This window comes from Oryx dammah, unplaced genomic scaffold, assembly GCF_014754425.2.
Source record: "Oryx dammah isolate SB20612 unplaced genomic scaffold, SCBI_Odam_1.1 HiC_scaffold_2, whole genome shotgun sequence".
Taxonomy (NCBI): domain Eukaryota; kingdom Metazoa; phylum Chordata; class Mammalia; order Artiodactyla; family Bovidae; genus Oryx; species Oryx dammah.
In genome coordinates this window covers 187,008,278-187,026,827 of record NW_024070186.1, presented here as the reverse complement: position 1 = coordinate 187,026,827, position 18,550 = coordinate 187,008,278, and the positions used below count along the sequence as shown (strand labels likewise).

The 18,550-nt window shown below is 46.6% G+C and overlaps 1 protein-coding gene across 1 annotated transcript in view; it reads left to right on the top strand.

Annotated features, from left to right (window-relative positions):
• The window catches only part of AUTS2 (activator of transcription and developmental regulator AUTS2), a 1,198,451-nt gene that overhangs the window by 833,208 nt on the left and 346,693 nt on the right, over positions 1–18,550 (top strand). Inside the window, exon 5 of the mRNA XM_040260674.1 lies at positions 7,023–7,052. Coding sequence (XP_040116608.1) covers positions 7,023–7,052 — 30 coding nt within the window. The remainder of the gene's footprint in view (positions 1–7,022; positions 7,053–18,550) is intronic.

The window sequence follows — 18,550 nt, the reverse complement described above, 5'->3', positions numbered from 1 at the left end:
AGGCTATAGTCCATGGGGTCGCAAGAGAGTCTGACACAACGTAGCCACTAAACAATAAGATCTTTTCTTCTGGGCCCCACCTCTCTTGTGTGTGTATGTGTGCTCAATCATGTCTGACTCTTTGTGACCCAATGGACTGTAGCCAGCCAGGCTCCTCTGTCTATAGGATTTTCTAGGCAAGAATACTGGAATGAGTTGCCATTTCCTTCTGCAGGGGATTTTCCTGACCCAGGGATCAAACCTGCTTCTCCTGTGTCTCCTGCATTGTAGGTTGATTCTTCACCGCTGAGCCAGCGGCCACCTCTCTTGGTTCTGCTGATAATTTTTACCCTACCTGCTGTGTTCAAGCATACATTCCTTTGTATTAAGCAGTTAAGTTAGTCAGCGTTTCCTCTGCCTGTCTTTCTTTGGAATTACTTGTCTTTTAAATCAGCGTTTGCTTACACTGCATGAAATCAGGAATTCTAAAGGTGAGTGAGATGGATTTATCAATATGATTGAGCGTCTGCTTGTGTCTCAAGGCCTGGAGGAAGATGAACGAGGCACTGCCCTTACCTCCACAGGGCCCGTGCTCCGACTGGAAGACTGTTGTGGCCAACAGTGAAAACACAGTTTTATAAGAGATGGAGGCAGAAGCAATTAATTCTAAAAAGAGTACTGGAATTCTAAGAATTCTCAGTTCCAAGAAGAGTGTTGGAAGACTCAGGGGAAATTGTGTTTTTAAAGGTGAATTATAAGTTTTTAGGGGGAAACTTGGAAGCACAGAATTCCAGGCAGAGGACATTGTTAAGTACGAAGATGGGAGGACCTGAGAGTGTGATCCAGTGTACCGGGGTGTGACTGGATGTGCTAGGATTATACCGCTCCAAGCGTGGATGCAGACCAAAGCCAGCCTGTGAGCTCTCTGTAACTGCCTACTGCGAGATTAGTATAGCGGTTGAGAGTAAGCATTTGGGAACTTTTTCAGCAATTCAGTAGAATAATTTTATATCTCTTAAATCTAATAACATTTTTATATGTCTTTGCTTTCCTTTTCCATTTTTCTAGCAATTATTTTTTATTGTATCTTACAAAGTATTGGTCTACAACGTGTTGAAAATTAAAACAAAAACAAATGGTCCTTCTCCACAGAAAGCCCGAGAAGCACTGGGTTGGAGGAGCAGAGAGAGGGCAGTGGAAGAGCTGGGAAGCCGTGTAGTGTTTTCATTGCCCTCTAGGCCATGGGAAGTGTCATGAGCAAATTGGAATTTAGGAAATCCACTCTGTTCAGTAAAGACTTGGATCAGAAACAAAAGAGACCTTGGGCCTTGGAAAGCAGTCATTAGCCTCTTGCGATGATAAAATAAAAGCCTGAAGGAAAGCGATGCCCGTGAAGATGGAGAGGACTCAGAAAACAGAATCAATGATGCGGGGTGAGAGAGGAAGATAGATCTGCTCAAGATTGGAGTCAGAGATGATGACAAGACTCTTCACTCGGGCAGTTGAGTGATTGCATGGTGATGTCATCACCAAGAACAGCCTGGGAGGGGGCAGGTGCGGGCTGAGCAGAAGATGGTGAGTCTGGATTTTGATGGATACTTGAGCTGAGATGTTTCTAGGGCTTCAGGAAGAGGGTGGAGCAAACGAAACATAAGTCAGTAACAGTTAATATTAATCGTCTACACTTACTCTATGCTATGTCTAAGTTGTTTCCATGTATCAATTCATTTTATTCTCACCTTCCTAGGAGGGAAATGCCATTATTACCCACACTTTACAGAGAAGTAAACTGAGATGCAGAGAGTTTAAATAACTTTCCCAAAGTCACACAGCTGGCAATGGTAGGCATGGGGAGTTTTTTAGTCTCAGCATACACATGTTAGCTGGAGCTGAGGAATTCTTTAAGGACTCCCCTGGAAATCATATAGAAATGATAGACCTGCACATGCCGCTCTAGGGAGACAATGACATGAATGAATATGTTGAAAAGGAAGGACCCTGAGCAGATATGAGGAAAGAGCAACATTGGTGAATGTGTACAAGGAAGAAATTCCAGCATGTTCGGTGGAAACATTCCAAATTTCCAGCACTAGGGAATTTTTTTTACTAGATTATTTACAATCCACACAGTGGATTACAGTGCAGCCTTTTAAAAAATATGATGTTACTGGCAAATTTTACTCATTACAGTAAAACATTGGATATATTGGGTGAAAACAAAAGTGAAAAGTTAAAGTAGAAAAGTGGGCTTCCTCATGACTGAGGGCTTTCCCGGTGGCTTAGACAATCAAGAATCTGCCAGCAATGTAGGAGACCTGGGTTCGATCCCTGGGTTGGGAAGATCCCCTGGAAAAGAGAAAGACAACCCACTCCAGGATTCTTGCCAGGAGAATTCCATGGACCAAGGAGCCTGGCAGGCTACAGCCTATGGGTTACTGGCAAATTTTACTCATTAAACTAAAATATTGTACATATTTGGTGAAAACAAAGCAGGTTACCAAATAGTAACCTTTGTTTTCATTTCTTAAAACCTGTGGGTGAAGGATGAAGAGAATGAAGGAAAAGTTGGAATGAATTATGTGAAGTGAAGTGAAGTCGCTCAGTCATGTGTGACTCTTTGCGACCCCATGGACTATACAGTCCATGGAATTCTCCAGGCCAGAATACTGGAGTGGGTAGCCTTTCCCTTCTCCAAGGGATCTCCCCAACCAGGGATCGAACCCAGGTCTGTATTGCAGGCAGATTCTTTACCAGCTCAGCCACATTGTGCAAATGTATTAATAGTGTTCATCTGTAGATGGTACACTGATGATTTCTTTCTTTTTTAATACTTATTTAATTATTTGACTGTATTGGGTCTTAGTTGACACTTGTGGACTCTTAGTTGTGACAAGTAGGATTTAGTTCCCTGACCAGGGATCCAATCTGGGTCTCCTGCACTGGGAGTAAGGTGTCTTAGCCACTAGACCACCAGGGAAGTCCCTGGTGGGTGATTTTTGAACATGTATTTTAATACATATGTATTAATTTTCAAAAAGGGAAAATATTGGGGTGGGGGTTGGTTGGTTATTTTCTGGGTTTAAGAGGTAAGACTTGTCTGGGAAAGGAAGAAGGTGCCTCCAAAGGTTTGGTCTGATTTGAGGAAGAAGAGGTGAAGAGGCAGTTGGGTGTGATGGGTTGGAATGAGTGCAGGTACCCAGGTGAGGAACTGATCACTTGCTAATCCTGCATTCGAGGCATGTGGCTTGGATTTCATGCCTCCTGTTTCCCTCTCTTGTCTGTGGTGGGTCGGGGTCATGTCTTTGTCTGAAGGCTAGTGGCCAAGAATTCTTCCCTGTCTGACTTTTAAAATGGAGGAAAGGATTTTCAGCTGTTCACAAAGGGCTTTGAAATCCAGTCATGGCGAGTACTCTGTCACCTCGAGCTGGTTGTTAGCATGCAACCTGTTTGCTAATAAACCAATATAGGACCTTGGTGTCAAAATGCTTAAAATGGTCAAATCAGCCGGGACCGCATTTCTGTATCTGACATGCCTTTTTTCCATTTTCCAGCCCCATGCAGAACATAAACCTGACTCAGGAGGTGGCTCCGTGTGAACTCTCATAAATTGGAGTGGGTATCTAGGGAGTGGGGAGCAGACACCTCTTCTTTTAACCTTTCAGGACCAAGGATCGTTTGGCCAGAAATCCACAACGTATTGAACTTAGGGTGTGAAAGCCTTACAGTGTATTAAATGTGAATTTGAGACCATGAATTCTACCCACACCGACTCCATAAAACAGCCTCCCTTTTTCATAAAGCAGGCCCATAAACCGCTGCCAGTGAAGCAGAAAGACTCCTTAGGACTGTGGCTCGCTTTCCGTCTGGGGTTGTCAACAAACCCCCTTTATGAGTGGAATAGACCTCTTGTATGTGTCGAGCTTCTGGCTTTTTACAGAGTGTGTTAGGAGCCAGGCTAGGCAAACGTTCGGCACTGTTTGCTGAGTGCATTTATTGCCTTTGCATAATTTATGAGCTGGAGGGGTTGACCATCATTCGTCTCTGCCAGGGGCTGGCACTCCAGGCTCCAGAGAGCGGAGCTGTAAATTGGATGGTGTGCTCCTGCTGAGCTCACGGCAAAGTCCTCGGGTCAGTATGGGAATTTAATACCAGAAATGGAACTGTTTTCTCAGCGCACCATGTGGGCCCCAGCACAGCACAGACTGTTTTGGCAGACTCTGCGACTGGCCTTGTCGAGGGGCTGTCACTCACCCGGCATGTTGTGTGGGGAGCCTGAGCATTTTTAATCGGCTTGGCATCCGTGCTGCTTCCATAATGGATACCAGTAGGTCTCAGTTCTTCACCATATGCTTAACTCTGGAGACAAGGTGCTTCTGGGTATATCAGTAATTACTTGATGCAGAATTAAGTGGACCTTGAAATTAGAACTGGACTGTTGGAAAGCAGGAAGCTTAACACTTTGATAGGAATAACCATTCCCAGGGACACACTGCTGTTCGGGGCGGGGGGAGGGGGTGTGGACAGCGGTGGTTCTTTCCCCCACCATCGTCCCCATTCTTCTGCCTCCTGCACGCCAGTCCTTGGGGGGTGTGGGCAGATGCTCTGCCCCTGCCTTCAGCTGCCGCTGATTACCTCACAACGCGGGCTGTGAACATCTGGGAAGACGAGCCTGTCTGGCAAAACCCTCTTCTGTCTTCCACACCCCTCCCGAATCATGCTCTGTCACTCTTGAAAACGTGCCGGGAACTTCGGAACCTCAGGGAAGGCTTCACTGAGGGCAATGGAGAAGCCACACAATCAGGAGAACTGTTGTCCCTCATCCTCTGCTGTTGGAGGCCTTCGAGGTCTTCATCCCACCCATTTTCTTTCTCAGCTGGTTTGACTTATTCTAACAGAGCAGTCACTCCTCAGGCACAAGAAAGTCAGTTTATACAATCTGAGGTTGGGAGCTCGGCTGAGAAGGCAGTGGTTAAAGCACTGTCACCAAACCTCTGATAACCCTGTGGCATTGAGGAGCCAGGGCAAGAGCAGATGTTGCAGGCCACGAGGCTGCCATGGGAATTCTTAAATGCGTGTTGCACAGGCAGTTTAGTCCCCAGACTGAGTCTTAGTAGATGTCGGCGTTTGGATGGCGGTTTTGTTACTCTCAATTGAAAACTCTCTAATGGTGGTTTAAACAATGTTAATTTATTGTTAACTTATCTGAACAAAACACTCCAAAGCCTGGCTGCTCTGAAGTTGGTTCCCATGTCTCAGTTGTGCCAAGATCTTTCTTCCCTTGTTTTTGTACTTCAGCTTTTGGCCTCATTTTTGCAAAATGGCTGCCCCAGATCTGGACGTTGCATCTTCATGCAGTGATGTTGAGGGGAAAGCAGTGCTTCTGCTTTTCCCCTTTTCGTGAAGAGGAAAGGGTTTTCCAGAACCTTAAGCAGACATTTCCTCAAGTCCCAGCCAAAACTTACATCTACCCTTAGCTGCAAGGGAAGTTGGGAAATGGAGACTATCTGACTTTTTTGGTCTCGAAATGTCAGGAGATGGTACAGACGTGGGAGAAGGGGGACTGCGAATGGCTGTGGGTGTGTAGCCAGCAGTGGCTGCTCTATAAGCGAATTTATTTCCCGTTTCTGGTCATAGCTGCATCAACTCCCTTGTCCAGGTGGCCACTCTAAAAATCCTTGGCATCATCCTAGACTTGTCCCTCTTGCTTCCACACCCACGTGTCATCTAGTCCTGTCGGTTCTACCTTCACAGTCGCTGTGCCATCTGCTCTGTGTGTTAGTTGCTCAGTTGTGTCCAACTCTTTGCAACTCTATGGACTGAAGCTGGTCAGGTTCCTCTGTCCATGGGATTCTCTTGGTGGGAATACCGGAGTGGGTTGCCATTCCCTTCTCCAGGAGATCTTCCCCAACCCGGGGATCGAACCTGGGCCTCCCTATGGCAGGTGGATTCTTTACTGTCTGTGCCACCAGGGAAGCCATCTGCTCTGCCCTTTCTCAAACCATGCATCTTGCTGGTCTAGACAGCATAAGGGTTGCCAGCCTTGCTCTCCCCATGGCCTGGTCCTTTCCTCATAGCACTTTGTCTCTCCTCCACTCCACGGAAGTGTCATCCTCACGGAGTAGGTTTATCTCTGATCATGTTACTTCTACTGTGAAACCGAAAGCTGCCTTAGGACCAGGCCTGTGTCTTGACTAAATATCTGACCCACTTAGCAGTGCTTATGGAGGTCCGTTGAGTGAATGAATAGACGTATTGACATGCTGAGTATTTACTCTCACAAAACACATCCTCTTCTTACTAATCAAGTATCGGATAACAGAACTTTATTCTTGGTTTGGGAATAAAAATGTGTTCTTTTTTTGCCTTTACTTCTAATGAAGAACCCAAAGCTTTGGGTTAACTGTCATTCTCTGATCTTCTGAAACTGTGCTCAATGGTTGGAATCTGTTAGATACCATGTGAGTTTCCTGACCTAAAGCTTTTTTTTTTTGCCCATATTGTTGATTTGTTACCTTGATCTCTTGTCCTTGGCATGTTTTTAATAGAGAATATTCCCTCTTTTCTCTGGCTGATCACAAGTGATGAGCCTTGCCTGTCATGTTCTGCTTCCTTCAGAGTCCACATGAGAGGATGCAGTGCCCAGAGGTTCGCCACTTTTCCTCTAAAAAGCAACAGGAGAGAGCCATTCACATTAGCTAAAGGAGAGATGTCTCCATTAAGAAATTGATTTTGCTTTGACTCCCATTGAATGATCTTGATTTACCTTAGTCTCGGAGCCAGATTGGCTCCTCTGTGGGCGTCCCCTCTGCCGTGAGGTGAAGGGTGCTCACTGGTGTGACCAGCTGACCACAAGATGAGCCACGATAGAAGGACTTCTCGCACTTTGCTTTTGTCTCTCTTCACAGCACTTGAACTGAAGACCTTTTCCAGCCCAGACACAATGTTTCCTATTTCCTTTACTTGTCTTGCTTTTTTTCTGTAGCAATAGCAAAAACATAACTCAATTTTTGCACTAATGCTCATTCTCTTGTCTTCCTTTTCAGTGTGACAGCGACAGTGACCAGGAAGAGAAGGTAAGCCCCTCTCATCCTCCCACTGTGGGCACAGCAGGCAGTATCGTGAACATCGGGGTCTCCCTCACACACTGCAGGGGGTGGGGTGCCAGCGTCATCTGACAGCACGTCTCTTCTGCAAAGACGGGCTATAGTCACACAGTGACATTTCCTATGATGAGAAAGAAATCTTTCATTTGTGAGGCCCACTTTTAAAAAATAAGCCCTTTAATGTTGTGTATATATGACACTGCGTTTTTCACTTTATAGAAGATTTTTAAAAAGGAAATTGTTTATTTTAATAGCCATCTGATTTTTCTGGTTTTATCCTTGATTGGAACATTAAACCTGCTAATATGCATTTGTAATGTCGTTCCTGCATTTCTTTTACTGACCCATATGCTTCTTCCTGCTTTTCTGTACATATTGGCCTTCTTAATAGAAATGTTAATGGTTTACTCCTATGAGTTTTGGTTTATGTTAATGGTTTATTCCTGTTCCTCATGGGGGTGGAGGGAGAGGTGGGCCAGGGCTGTCAGGTAGGAACCGCCCTCTTCTGGTCCAGGTGGATGGTCAGGTGGGAGGGTGCTTCTTCCAGCAGGTACACGCTCTGTTCCGAGGCTGATGGCCACCAGCCTCTGTGTAGCCGGTTCCACACGGACCAAGACAAGGAGCTCGGTCTGGGGGCTTCCAGAAGATCGGATCACAACCTGGTAAAGTGTACATCCTGCGGCCCGAGCCAAAGGGATTGTCTGTATGTTTTGTTTCTCTTTCTAGCTGTCCCAACCCTCCGACCAAATTTCTTTCCAATGTTATTGCTGCTCTATGCATTTTGAAAATAGTTAACCTGAATATCATGGTTTCTATATTGCTTGGCACCAAAAGGAATGTGCCCATGCTCCCCTCATCCCCAGTTTCTGGATTTGTCCTGCCCAGCTGGCTTTCCTGAGCTCTTCTCCCCATCACCTCCAACGTGCTGGCAGATTTTACTCAGAATCCTGTGGTTAGTATTTAGTGGGATCTTTCCATGGAGCCCAGCATTTTCCCCCTCCTTCTCTGCTGCCAGCCTCCAAGAGAGATCTAAAGGCCCTTGTTCTGTGCTGTCGTTAATTTGAATTCAGCATATGCAGCCCGTTATAAAATGCGAGACATCATCATTTGAGCAGGTCAAGCATATTCAGATGAAGACAAATGGTGCTTATTTGATTTCCTTAAAATCAGGAAATGAAAAAAGTGCTCTCTGGAGAAATCATGTTCTGCCTGACTTGGATGATAGACCAGTGCGTGTCCCCCAGATAAGAACAGGCTCTCGCCTTGAGGTTTTTATCTCTGAAGGACGGCTAGGACTGTCAGCTTGCTGACATGTGCATTATCCATGTCATTTTAAACAAAGTGACCTATGGAAGGGTGCGCCGTGCTGTGACATGGTAATGGGCTGTTGGATGACAGTGAAAGTACGCACTGAAAAGGAGGCTGTGGGTTAGTCTTTTGTTTAGCTGACAAGTAGGCGCTTCCTTCCTCCAGCCCCTGGGGAATCCTACCTCCTTGGAAGTCACCCCCCACACTGTGTCTCTGGCAGCCAGTGTGCAGTGGGTGCCTGAGGCATGTGGGCCACAGTGGGTGTTCGGCGATCAAGTAAGCGTGCTGGCCCCCGAGCCATCCTGGCCACGTCCCACAGGGCAGTCATCATCTCATTCTATCAGGCCCGGGACCCAGGGAGAGACTGGCACTTCTGGCTGCTCCAGGAGATCTTTTCCAGATGACAGTAGATCTCACTTTCCAAGTGGGTGGCCCTTTCCAAGGGGACAAGGCTTCCTTGGGGTGGCACTGCCAAGCACACGTTCCTGCTTCATAAGGCAGAGTGAATTCAGGAAGTGTCCCAGAAGGTGGTAAGACATCCAGTTTTGTGTTCTACGAAGGTGTCTTGATGAACAGTCTCAACCTTGACTGCTTCTGAATGCCCCTGGGGCTGCAGGAGTCCCAGACACCCGGGCCATGTCTCAGGCAAGTGCCTTAGACTCTGCTGGTGGCTAGCACCCCTTGTCTACAAGGTCACTAACTATTAATGTTGAGAATTATCAGCGCTGCCTGCAGTTTCCAGAGGCATCTGGGGGCCCAGGTGTTTCCTGCATCCTGGGAGCATCCCAGCTACTGGTTTGCTCTGTCCCTGAGTCTCTGCCGCTCGGGTGTCCATCTCCAAGTGTGGGAAGCAGCGAAGTGTCAGCCCAGGGGGATGGGTGAGAAGGTAGCCAGTGCCCATGGCTTTTGAGTTTGGTGTGATTTCGGGACAATGAAGGAGAATAGGAGATGTCCATAGGCAAGTCCACGGGAGGGGTGACGGTGGGGACAGAGGGCCGTTGGGAGTGGTCAGTCCTTTGAAAAGGGGGGAATTCCTGCCTCGCCTCCCCAGCCACTTTCCCTGTGGACGACAGTGGCCCCGCAGGTCCTCGTCTCCTTCCCCAGGGGCTCCTCTACAGTGGCACTCCCCTGTTCCTCCAGGGGGGCCGCCAGGAGCCCTTGAGACTGTAATTGCCGTCGTGCCTGCTTGGCCCCGTTGTAGTTAAGACTGCCAAGGCTTCCCCTTTTGGCCTGAGACTCTCTGGTGTTTATCACTGACTTTAACACCATCCTCCCAGGCTTCTGCTCTGCACCAGAGTCTGGGCCCCCGTCAGCCTCCGCCTTGCCAGAGCCTCTTGCCGCCCGGTCGGAGCCCCAGAGCTCACCCGGGCTGCCTCCTGTGCTCTTTGGAGGACTCACATTCGAATCTGAATTGCTAATGGTGGCAGAGATGCCACTCAGTGTCCCGGGATCCTTTCAGCAGCCCCACCAGGGAGGCTGTCAGAGGCAAAAGTGAGACTTGTAGGGGACCCACTGGGATTTCTCTCCGGAAGACCTGTCATTCTCTAACTCCACAGGGATCCACAGAGCCGGCGGTCTAAAATTAGGGTACCGTATTTCACACAGCTGACTGAATTAAGATAAACTCTGCTTTCCTCTGATACGAAGCTGTAATTTATAAAATGATACCCTTACTAATTAATGTGGAAGTGACTGAGAAGAGGGCTAGAAAGCAGAGCTTTCCATAAATGCAGGAGACATTCTCATACGTGGAGAAGGCTTGCCGGGACACCAAGCACAGCATCCCTTGGTGCCCCCACTCCCCCCACCAGCTGTGAGAATACATTTCACGTTAATGTCAGCGGCCCTGGAGGACTTCTGTGAAGAGTAGGAACCGGGTGGAGGAGTAGAGAAGGCTGGGAGCGCTGCATCTTAGATTGGGGATTGTTCTTTGCAGTTAGTGTAGAGAAAAGAGGCAGCACTTGGCACTTAATCACCCAAATTAAGCAATTATTCCAGTCCCCCACCTGAAGTGAATTGGTATAACGAGAACAAAGAGGCAACAGGCATATTTCCCCATGTTTGGCCTGTATTTTCTCTTGTTTCCTCCCTTTCTGTCCTACTGGCAGCAGCCCATTGTGCTGAGAAACACTCCGAGTTTGGTTGTGAAATCTAAGTGGAGATGGAAAGTGATTCTCCTTCCATTCACCCACTTCCTGTGTGTTCTGTGGGCCACATGAACGAGCTGGTTGGAAGGGGTAGTACTCAGTGGTCATGCAGTTGGGCCGCCGAGTCTGATGGCCTGGGCTTGTTCCTGACTCCCTCACAGCTCCGGAGCCACGGGCAAGCCTCAGTCCTCTCATCTGCCAAATGGGGATAATAACGGCCCCCACCTCGAACCAGTTAAACTGGCTCCGCGCCTGGTCTGTGCTCTGTAAATGTCAACTTCTGTTAGCTTTCCTTGGAGTCGAGCAAGGGAGAATCACTTGGGGAAGGAGGAAGGCAATCCTCCTCTTCTGAAAGCTCGGGGTCTGCTAAAGAACACACCAGAGGATAAGAGATGTGAGTTTCTTTTTCTGCTGGAACCCGAGGCCCAGCCTTATTCCCCTCGGTCACTTCTTCCTGACACAGGTGAATAGAAGTATTGTGAAATTTGAAAGGGTCCCCCAACAATGATTATTAAATTCCTTACCCCAATCATCAGTCTTTCCCCTCGGTACAATCTGAGCAGAGAGCAAGCATGTCATCCTGGAGGGAGCAGACGGTGATGGAGTGGGTGGCCCAGCCCACAAGCCAAACACTGTCAGTCTCCAGATGCCCATTGCAGCAGGGAGGGTCTGATGAGGTCCATCGGGGTGGGGGCCGCAGCATCCATATTTTTTAGAAAGCTTCTTGGTACTTTTTTATACAACTGGTTTTGAGAACTACTGCCTTAGAGCAAATGTCCAAAAGAAGCATTTACTTTCTTCTTCGTTAATGCTCTTATTCTGACAGCTCAGGAGAAAGACCTGAAAGCAGCAGGGTGTTGTGCGTGTCCACGCACCCCACGCGCTTGTGTGTGTAGATGCGTAGTGCCTAGTGGGTGCAGTACACACATACACAACGTCTCCGTAGACGTGAACCATTCTCCTTGTCCTCGTGAAGCTTCTAGCACGACTCCTGCTTGCAGTTTCCCCTCCCTGGGTTTTTAATGACAGGAATGATCTCCTCGACAAGTTTGCTGTGTCCCTGGACTTGCTCAGCAGCGCCCAGGACCGCCGGCTGGGATACTGGCTCGCGGCCAATGCAGAACCCCAGATTTCCCGTGTCAGCTCCTCCTCCCTTTAACACACACACACTTTTTGGTGCATTCTAACTTTTTGAGTCAAGCTGTACGTGATGTGTTTGATCATTTTGTATTCACTCGTGTGGAAAGGGGGCAGTTTCTAAGAAAAGCAGCTAGAATACTGAGAGGCTTGTGTTCCTAACTCAACACAAACCACATGCCTGACTTGGCTCCCTGGAAGGGCTGAGAAACTGCTGAGATGTCAAATGAAAGATGGGACGTGTGGCTTGTGCTTATGGTGGAACAGCCCCATCCCTTGATGGACCACGTTTCACACTGGTAAAAATTCCGTGCCCTCAGCAACATTCTGGAAGCCCAGGAGGCATCCCCTGTGGTTACTTATAGAACCTCCTTCCTTGATTTTGAAATAGGATGTGTTCTGATCAGGAGACAACTTAAAGATGCTGTCCTACTTTGCAGGAAAAGGAAGGAATTTTCTCCTCCCTTCTGGTTTTATAGCAGCAAAGCACACAGTCATGGCCCAGGAGAAGAGTAGGGACTCAGGTTCTCATCTTTATATCCCTGATGTTCAGTCACGATCATTGTTTTGCTAAATTTGCATTCCCTTTCCTGGATACTCATCTTTCAGTGGAGGAGATAAGTGAAACCTCTTCAGAAAACTCAGAAAACTGGTGCTGTTACCTGAGTGCACCTCATGTCAATCCCAAGGTGTGTTTTCTGGGCTCTCTTCCTCAGCCTTCCATATTTCTTGAATAATTTTATTTTTTCATAAGATATTTCTGAGTCATTTATAAATTTCCTCCTTTATTTGGAAAATTTCTGCAGCTCTTGTTGAGTGATGCCCATCGATTCAACCTCCAAGATTAAGTCTGGGTCAAAATGACACTAGGTTGTTCTTCTCACATCACCATGTTTCCATCTGGCTTAATTCCTTCCTATCCTTCCAAAATTCCTATTGATAGATCCTTGGATTTAATCTCTGCTGCAAATTATTTTGAATCCCAAGTTTCATTAAATTCTTCTCTGCCTCATATCATTGCATTTTTGTACCAGAGCAAAACTTGCTTCACTCACACTGAATGTGTATGTAGAATATCTGTTCATACACCTGAAAAACCCCAGAGGATTTATATATGGGTTAATATATAAGTATATTTATATATGTACATATTCTTTATCAGATATAAATCAAATAAATACTCAGATTATTGGAAATGGCCTGTCATCTTCAGCTAAACTGTTTCTGAGACTGCATAGTGACAGGAGTGGGTTCTAGATATTCCCTTGTTCTCATGGGCAGTTAATGGAGAAGGATACTCGGAAGACCTGACTTCTAATTTCTAACCAACCAAGTGTGTGGCCCTGGGTAACTTACCTAATGTTGCTGAACCTTAGTTTTGTCATCTGTAATATGAGGCTGAGTTCAGTGTGTAGCTCTGAATATTGTGTTTTTCTGTGTAGTTAGTTACCTAGGCCCCAGCAACATAGCAGACCCAGAGGGAAATGTACATGAAAGTTATTTTCTCTTTGCCAAGGTACAAGGAAGATTATGTAAAATTTTTCTCCATTCTTTCACCTCTCTCAAATTCCTAACAGGAAATAAACATAGGGTGGACACATCCGTGTTGACATTTTCAAACGTATGAGCTTGATGTCTACACAAGGTCATTACCTGTTTGTTGGTTCTTTCATTTAGTTGTTCATATCAACTCACTTTTTATTTTTTTTGAATTTTGTTGTTTTCTGTCAAGCCTTAACATGAATCAGCCATAGATATACATATATCCCCTCCCTTTTGAACCTCCCTCCCATCTCCCTCCCCATCCAACTTACTAATTTTTTATGCAAGTACCTACTGATGAACCAACTTGGACTTAACAGAGTTGCGTGACTCTGTCATCATGCACTTGTCAGTAGGCAGCAGTTAGTTTCATCTTGTTCCTCAATCACCCTGATTATTTAGGAGAGCATGGGAGCTAGTGAAAAGCTAGTTGACATAGTTCCTTTCAAGGACTTGATGGTTAACAGTGAGAATCATTTGACCTATTAAAGGAATTCTTTGGGAGAGGTCCAGAGTTGAATACATGATTCTACATTGCCAGAGTAAACATCAACTGCTTTCCCTTAGAATGAACCATTGGCTTGGATTTTATGGCTCAGCTGAAGGGACTGTTGCAAAGCCAAGGAGGAATTAGGTGGAGGTGATGGCTTTCAGTCTCATGAAATGGACCATGAATCCTGAGCCACCTAAGAGTCAGGGAGGTCCTAAGCAGAGGCGTTAGTACTGGTGATCCTTAATCTGGTGGCTTGTCAGTGAGTATGGCCTGGGTTGTTCTTTGGTTGTCAGGAGAGTCTGTCTTAGTCTGTATTTGGGTTGGAGAATGTTTGTCCTCAGTAAAGATGTGGGCATCTCTTTGTGGTCACGCACGTCTGTGTTTGTATGTAGGCATGAGTGTCTTAGTTAATCCCCCTTTGGCAACTTCTAGATGGTGATATATGATGATGGGTAATGGATTCACTCCTTGCAACCTTGCCATATCTAGATGTGATAAAGATAATAAACTCTCTGTATTAGGATACTTACATAATTAGCCAAACTTTATATATTTTCAGAAGTCCCAAAATTCAGTGCTTGGATATTATTTTTCCTTTTTTTTTTTCCTCCAAAGTGGGAAGGTCAAGTTGGCCTACATCTGAAGCTTTCCCCTGTTGGTTCTCAGGGTTGTGTTGAGAAGTACTGGCTGTAGACCTACATAACACCCCAAGTTACTTGAAGAGTAAGCAGAGTAGCTTTCTCTAGTGCTGTTCAATCCCAAGCAGGGTTCATTGCTGATTATATGCATGTTTCCTGAGACAGGGAAATGGGGCATTTGAAGTAAGGACTGAGTAGGAACCCCTGGGACTGGTGGTTGTGGTACCCAGAGCATTCACCTTGGGCTTCATCTTTCTTCTTTGGGACTCTTATTGACTTTTCAACTCCCTAATTTCTTGGCCAAAAAAAAAAGGTAGATACTACTAATTTTTTAGGGGGAGTAAACAAATGAGATTAGGATCAATTTTTTCAGTCTCTCAGTCGTGTCTAATTCTTTGTGATCCCATGGACTGCAGCACGCCAGGTTTCCCTGTCCTTGACCATTTCCCAGTGTTTGCACAAACTCATGTCCATTGAGTTGATGATGCCATCCAACCATTTCAACTCCTGTCACCCGCTTCTTCTCCTGCCCTCACTCGTTCCCAACATCAGGGTCTTTTCCAGTGAGTCTGCTCTTTGTGTCTGGTGGCCAAAGTAGGGTCAATAATAATAGGTAAGTAATAAGATGAAACAGTGTTTCACACTGCAGAGAACATTGTGTCATTCAAAACCCTTTTACATGTGCCATTTTCTTGTGGGGATCCGTGTGTATCCTTAGCTGCTGCACTGTTTATCACCTTTGGTGAGCCAAAGTCAATGATCAGGCCTTTCAAGGACTATCTTCTCAAGCATATGTCATTTTACAAATAAACGAAATGAAACTTAAGAGCTGAAAAGTGATAGAGCTGAGATATGAGCTGTCTTAAGATTCCAGGCTCTGGGCTCTTTCCCCCTATATACAAGGATGAGTTGGGAAATGCCCATAGGTATTTGAGAATCTTTGTTACCTTCTTCTCTGTGCGGCACCCTCCAAGAGACCTGGATTGTACCTGCCCATCCGCACACAAAGCTTCCAGCTTCTAAAAAGCTGGAATTGTCATGTTCAGACATGACACAACGTGGGTCCACTGACAACTGAGATGTACAAGCTCTTCTGAGATGTGACTGTATTTTTTTAAGCTGGGAAGCAGTTGTCCAAGGTAAGAAGGCAAGGGCTACAGGTATATGTTTTCGCTCAGCCCGGGGTTCCCCATGAGTAATGAGGTGGAGGCTCACGCCCCGCAGACTAAGCACATTTGGTCCAGGTTCTCAGTCTTCTTTTAGTGTCTGTGTGTAAACACTTAGTAGCTTCTTAAATCATCGACTCCTAGCAAGTACCCCACATCTAGTAGTGCCTGACATTTAGTAGATGACCTATGAATATTAGTTCTATAACTGGAAGTTGCTCTTGTTGATTATCTGAGTCACAAAAGGGGAAAAGGTCTTGTCCTGGTCACCCAGGCAGGTGGGGAGTTACTGGGCCTTCCGGTCCCAAGCCACTTGCATCTCGTGGTCTCTCCAGACTGCTTTCTTCCTGTGGTCAGCGCACAGGGGAACAGGCCGTGGTATTACCACAGCCCTGCACTGCACCCCCAGAGCAGCTTCACTCGGTGTCACCTGCCCCTTCAAGAACCCTCTAGACACTGACTCCGCCGCCCCTGCAGGGGATCTTGGGGTCCATTAAGCCCAAACAGCACTTTCCTTGTCGGATGGCGAGTGCTGTTCGGGGTGTTCCTGCAACCCAGTGGTCAGTATCTGAAGCAGCCGTGACTGTGTTAAAGATATGTATTTGCCACTAAGGGGAGAATATAGTGTTTATCGGCTGGAGTGCGTGCCGGCAGAGCTGATTACAGCGCGGCACTCTGTCAGCCAATGATTTGTCCTGTCCTTTATCATCTGTGTCACTCAGCAGTGTGCTGGCCAAGGGGACGGATCACCCCCTTCCCTTTTTTATTTTTTTGTACCCATTTCGTGTAGAAAATTTGTATTTACTTTGGGAGTGTAATTTGTTCCTCATGGATAATGTGACCCTGAGCGGAGCTGGATCATGGGTTAGTTGAAGTGATATTTTCCGCTAATGGTAGTCGTACATCATTGCTGTCAGCTCGGGTTAGGAGGCAAGCACATTACAGCTCCATTTTACCTCTGCAGGCATCTGGGATTATTTGCCATAACCGAGTATGACATGACCGCGCTACAGAGTGCATTAAAATTTTACTGGCTTCTCAGGCAAGTTCCCCAGCTCCAGTGTGTGCTGCAGGCGGGCAGTCTGAGGAGGGTGTCCAGGGGCCCTGGCTTTCCGCACTGAGGCCCAGCGGGGAGGGGACGCAGGCTAAGCAGGGGCCGCTCCCCTCATGCCCTGAGAAGGAAGCCAGGGAAAGAATTACAGGGAGCCAGCCTGCAGGTGTGTGTGTGTCTGGGAACATCCTCGGCTGGCAGGGGACAGGCTGCCTCATGCCTCCAGGGGCAGAGCGCGGTGCTCCCTGCACTCCGCTCTCTCTCTGTGATACCTACCCCTGGGCGTAGTAGGTCCGCAGCAGTTCCTTCTCCGAGGAGAGCCCAGGGTCCTACACGACAGGCCCCGCCAAGCCTCAGGCTGATCGTTACTGTGTTACTGATCTCATCTGCCTGTGTTCAGACAGAAGGAAAGAAATCTGGGTCCTCGTGTGGCAGAATCCACGTGCATCCACGCAGCAGCCTAGCGCTCTAATAAACCTGGTTAGAAATGTTGGTCAGGATGCTGTATACATTATTTCATACAGTCTCCACACCAACCCCCCAAAGTGTAGGCATGATCAACCCCATTTTACTTAAAAGGAGACAGAGGATGGAAGAGGTAAATTACCTTGCATCCTAATGGCAGCAGGGGTGGGATTCTTACCTTTTATTCAGATTTCATTGACTTCGTATTTTATAAGGTATCTAGTGTTGCATGTTATACAGAAGTAATATTATACAATAGATAACTATGAATTTGAACAAACTCCAGGAGATAGTGAAGGATGTGGGGGAGCCTGGCGTGTTGCAGTCCATGCGGTTGCAAAGAGTCAGATACTACTTAGCAACTAAACAACAATAACAAAAAGAAATTACTTGAATCGTGTGTTTATGTGCTTTACATGGACTGAGTTGTGTAATCCACATGGTACCCCTACCAGGTAAGTGCTAATGTTATCCCCAGTTTACAGACAAGGAAACTGAGTCATGGGGAGCTTATGTAATAAGCCCAAGTGTAACCTTACGTAACAAGCCTTATGTAATCTTGTACCAGTTGGTGGTTTTAAAGCCAGGTTGCCTGGCCCCTAATGCAGCATTCGTCACCACCAAGCTTTCCCTCCCGCCACATTCCAATAACCCTGAGGACGGACAGGCAAAGACCAGGGAGAACAGTAGTATGCTGGACTAAAAGGAAATGTTCAAACGGCGTTTTATCCCTCTCAGTTTAACTCCAACATCCAACAAAATATTGCTTGAAAAAGATGCTCTGTGATGAGCTTTAATTGAGTAATAAGCCCCCATTTGCTGTTAGTGCATTAGCTGCATGCAAATGGTGCTTCTAAGGTGCTTGAAAAGCATCGATTTTGTTAGCTAAGCAGTCACTTAGGCAAAATGCCTCCTTCTTTTAATAGATGGCTTAGCATCATCTCTCTTGTTGGAAAGGCTTACAGGACCATCTAGGCAATGAGTGGGATCCAGATCAGGGCCCAGTTTGTCAGCCAGAGTTGTGCATGCATGCTAAGTCTTTTCCATTGTGTCCAACTCTTTGCAACACTATGGACCGTCGCCCTCCAGGCTCCTCTGTCCATGGGATTCTACAGGCAAGAATACAGGAGTGGGTTGCCACTTCCTTCTCCAATGGATCTTCCCCACCCAGGGACTGAACCCATGTCCCTTATGTCTCCTGCATCATATCATCACAAGTTTCACATCACTGGGTCCTGAGTGCTAGACTAGAATGTTCATTCATGCCAGCACGTGTGGACATTGTCTTTGTTCTGCTACTGAATGACCTCTCTCTGCATCTCTAGCCCCGTCATCCCTCTCCCAGAGCTTGAGATATTCCCCCTCCTGGGCAGAGTGGCTGAACTGCTGTTCCCCTTGGCTGGTATATGTGGTCGGGCCATCAATTCATGAACCTATTCAATAAGCCACACATAAAATGAGTTATACCTTGTACCCTCAAGGCAGTTTTTTAATGCTGCAACAAAAGAGCCATAGATAAGC